This window comes from Mixophyes fleayi, chromosome 2, assembly GCF_038048845.1.
Source record: "Mixophyes fleayi isolate aMixFle1 chromosome 2, aMixFle1.hap1, whole genome shotgun sequence".
Taxonomy (NCBI): Eukaryota; Metazoa; Chordata; class Amphibia; order Anura; family Limnodynastidae; genus Mixophyes; species Mixophyes fleayi.
In genome coordinates, this window is record NC_134403.1 from 12319775 (window position 1) to 12322294 (window position 2520).

Here is a 2520-nt window from a genome sequence, read left to right on the forward strand (position 1 = left end):
TCCCACAAGAGTGCGATCCTCCGTCTCTAGAATTACATTTTTAAATGTCGATCTGCAAAGCAATCTTACTGCGAAACACACGGCCCTACACTTTAACATCACTGTACAATACAATAATGCTGTACATAATCCATGTACGTGGTCTGGCGGTTGGCCGCATGTGATGAGCTGCCAGTATAAATATAAATGTACATACAATCTGTATATAAATGGCGATAGAACATTGCACCATCATGTGACCATCACTATATATTACATTATTGCTTTAGCAATTTAGGTTGTAGTACCACATAAACACTATTTTTAACTATTTTTTTGTGTTCACTAAGTGGAACTGAAAGCTTAAGCCTGGCCGGTCATGCATGCGCACATCCCGTAACACTGGACCCATGATGTGGTAAGCTAACTCTTAATGATCCTGGCCAGTATCGCTCAGCTGGCTCTTTAAATTAATAATAAAAACTGATGGCGATAGGTGATTTTATACTGCCAGGATAAGCAACAAAAGAAGATCAGCCCCATCTCCACACCTTAATAAATACACCTCTGCAACATGAAAACATTTATTTATGCCTCTTAATATTTACTCATTTCATTGTTTTAGCTATAATGTCATGCTTATTTCAGATATCAAATTACTTATGATACAGGTGAATTATTTATCAGCTTACTATACAAGTGCTCTATTTCTATTTCCAGAAAGAACATTGCTCAGCATCAGACTGTTCTTTGGAAGTTACTGATCATGATTGAGAAGAACCATACGGCTGTGACCAGTTTCATCTTGCTGGGCTTTAGCTATAATACTAACGTCCTAGTGATTCTCTTCATAATCTTCCTGCTAATATATGTCTTCACACTACTGGGGAACATAAGCATTCTACTGGCCATTTCTTGTAATAATGACCTGCACAAGCCCATGTACTTTTTCTTAGGAAATCTGGCAGTTTTAGATATAATCTATTCAACTGTGATAGCTCCCAAAATGCTGTCTACATTTGTAAGGAAGGATAAGTCCATAACACATATTGCATGCATCGTTCAGATGTTCCTCTTTGCTGTGCTGATTTCTTCCGAGAGTATTCTTCTTTCCATCATGGCGTATGATCGCTATCTTGCCATTTGCAATGCTCTGAGGTATCAGGCCATAATGACCACCAGGTTCTGTATTCAGCTTGTTACTGGTGCTTACTTATGTGGTCTCCTGCAGTCATTATTTCACACCTGCTTCACCTTCCAACTCTCATTTTGTAGGTCTGAAATTAATTACTTCTTCTGCGATATTCCACCTCTTCTTAAACTTTCCTGTTCCGATACGACCATCAATGAGATCGTCCTTTTCACCTTTTGTGGCTTCAACGAGGGCGGCTCTGCTCTGGTTGTCCTAGTGTCATATCTCTTCATAGTAAATTCTATCATCAGCATTCGTTCAGATAAAGGACGGAGTAAAGCAGCATCCACCTGCATATCACATTTCTTTGTTTTTACTTTATATTATGGAAGTCTGTTCTTCATTTATCTAAAACACAGCTCTAGTCAGTCTCTGGAGATAGATCGAGTAGCTTCCATAGTCTATACCGTCGCTATTCCATTACTCAACCCCATCATTTATAGCTTGAGAAACAAAGATGTTAAGCATTCGTTCCAAAAATTGTTGGGATGTGAATTTGTTACATTGTAACTAAGCAACCTTTAACAAAAGGCATAAGTTATTATAAAAATGTACCGTGCAGCTGCTCCAGATATGAAATGCCAATATTTACATGATAGTATTTGCCATTAGTTAGTATAAAAGAACACATAACAATATCAATAACAATATCAATAGAACAAATTTATCAGCGCCCAAGACATAAGACAACGTTAAAACGTGGTGTACTCCAATTACATTGGTTAACATGATTTTTTTTCACAAGAAAACTGAATAGTGACTCTAGTGCAGTTTTAAATATTGAAATTCAAATGTGTAATTAGAATTATTCCATCAGGCATAGAGTGTTTGTGGCAGTTACTTTTCTCTTTTGTATTTTTGGGTTCTTTAATGCCTGTTGTACACACACAGACAGACAGACAGGGGCATTCAGACAATATAAGGAGGCTCTTGGACATCAACACTGGGCAGATGAGTGGCAATTGTTCATAGATTCTTCAATAGTTAGTTTGAAGGCTGTGCTTCTGCATAATGGCAATAAATTCCTATACGTGTAGCGCATGCCGCTGGTATGAAAGAGATGTATGAAAATATGAATTTACTGTTAGAATTTTTTTTTATGCGATCCAAAAATTCCAAAATAAATTGATGCAAAACTGAAAGAAGGAATTTCAATAGGGCCACAAATAAGATCAGTAATGGATGCTGAAAATTTTCAGGAACTATTAAATCCACTGGAAAAAGCATCCTGGTTGTCATTCAAAAATATCTGTTCTTGTTTTCTTGGAAATCATAAAGCAGAAAACTATCGTGATCTAGTGAGTGAGTTAGTGACTTCATACCAAGCTATGGGATGCAACATTTCTTTA

The 2520-nt window shown here is 36.9% G+C and overlaps 1 protein-coding gene across 1 annotated transcript; it reads left to right on the forward strand.

Annotated features, from left to right (window-relative positions):
• The first annotated feature begins 745 nt into the window (after positions 1–745).
• LOC142139761 (olfactory receptor 5AS1-like) lies at positions 746–1681 on the forward strand. Its single transcript, XM_075197631.1, has one exon. The coding sequence runs from the start codon at positions 746–748 to the stop codon at positions 1679–1681; it is 936 nt and encodes a 311-aa protein (XP_075053732.1).
• Positions 1682–2520: the final 839 nt, after the last annotated feature.

Excerpts from the sequence above, each read along its gene's own strand:
- LOC142139761 (XM_075197631.1), top strand. The coding sequence starts at position 746 with ATGATTGAGAAGAACCATACGGCTGTGACCAGTTTCATCTTGCTGGGC.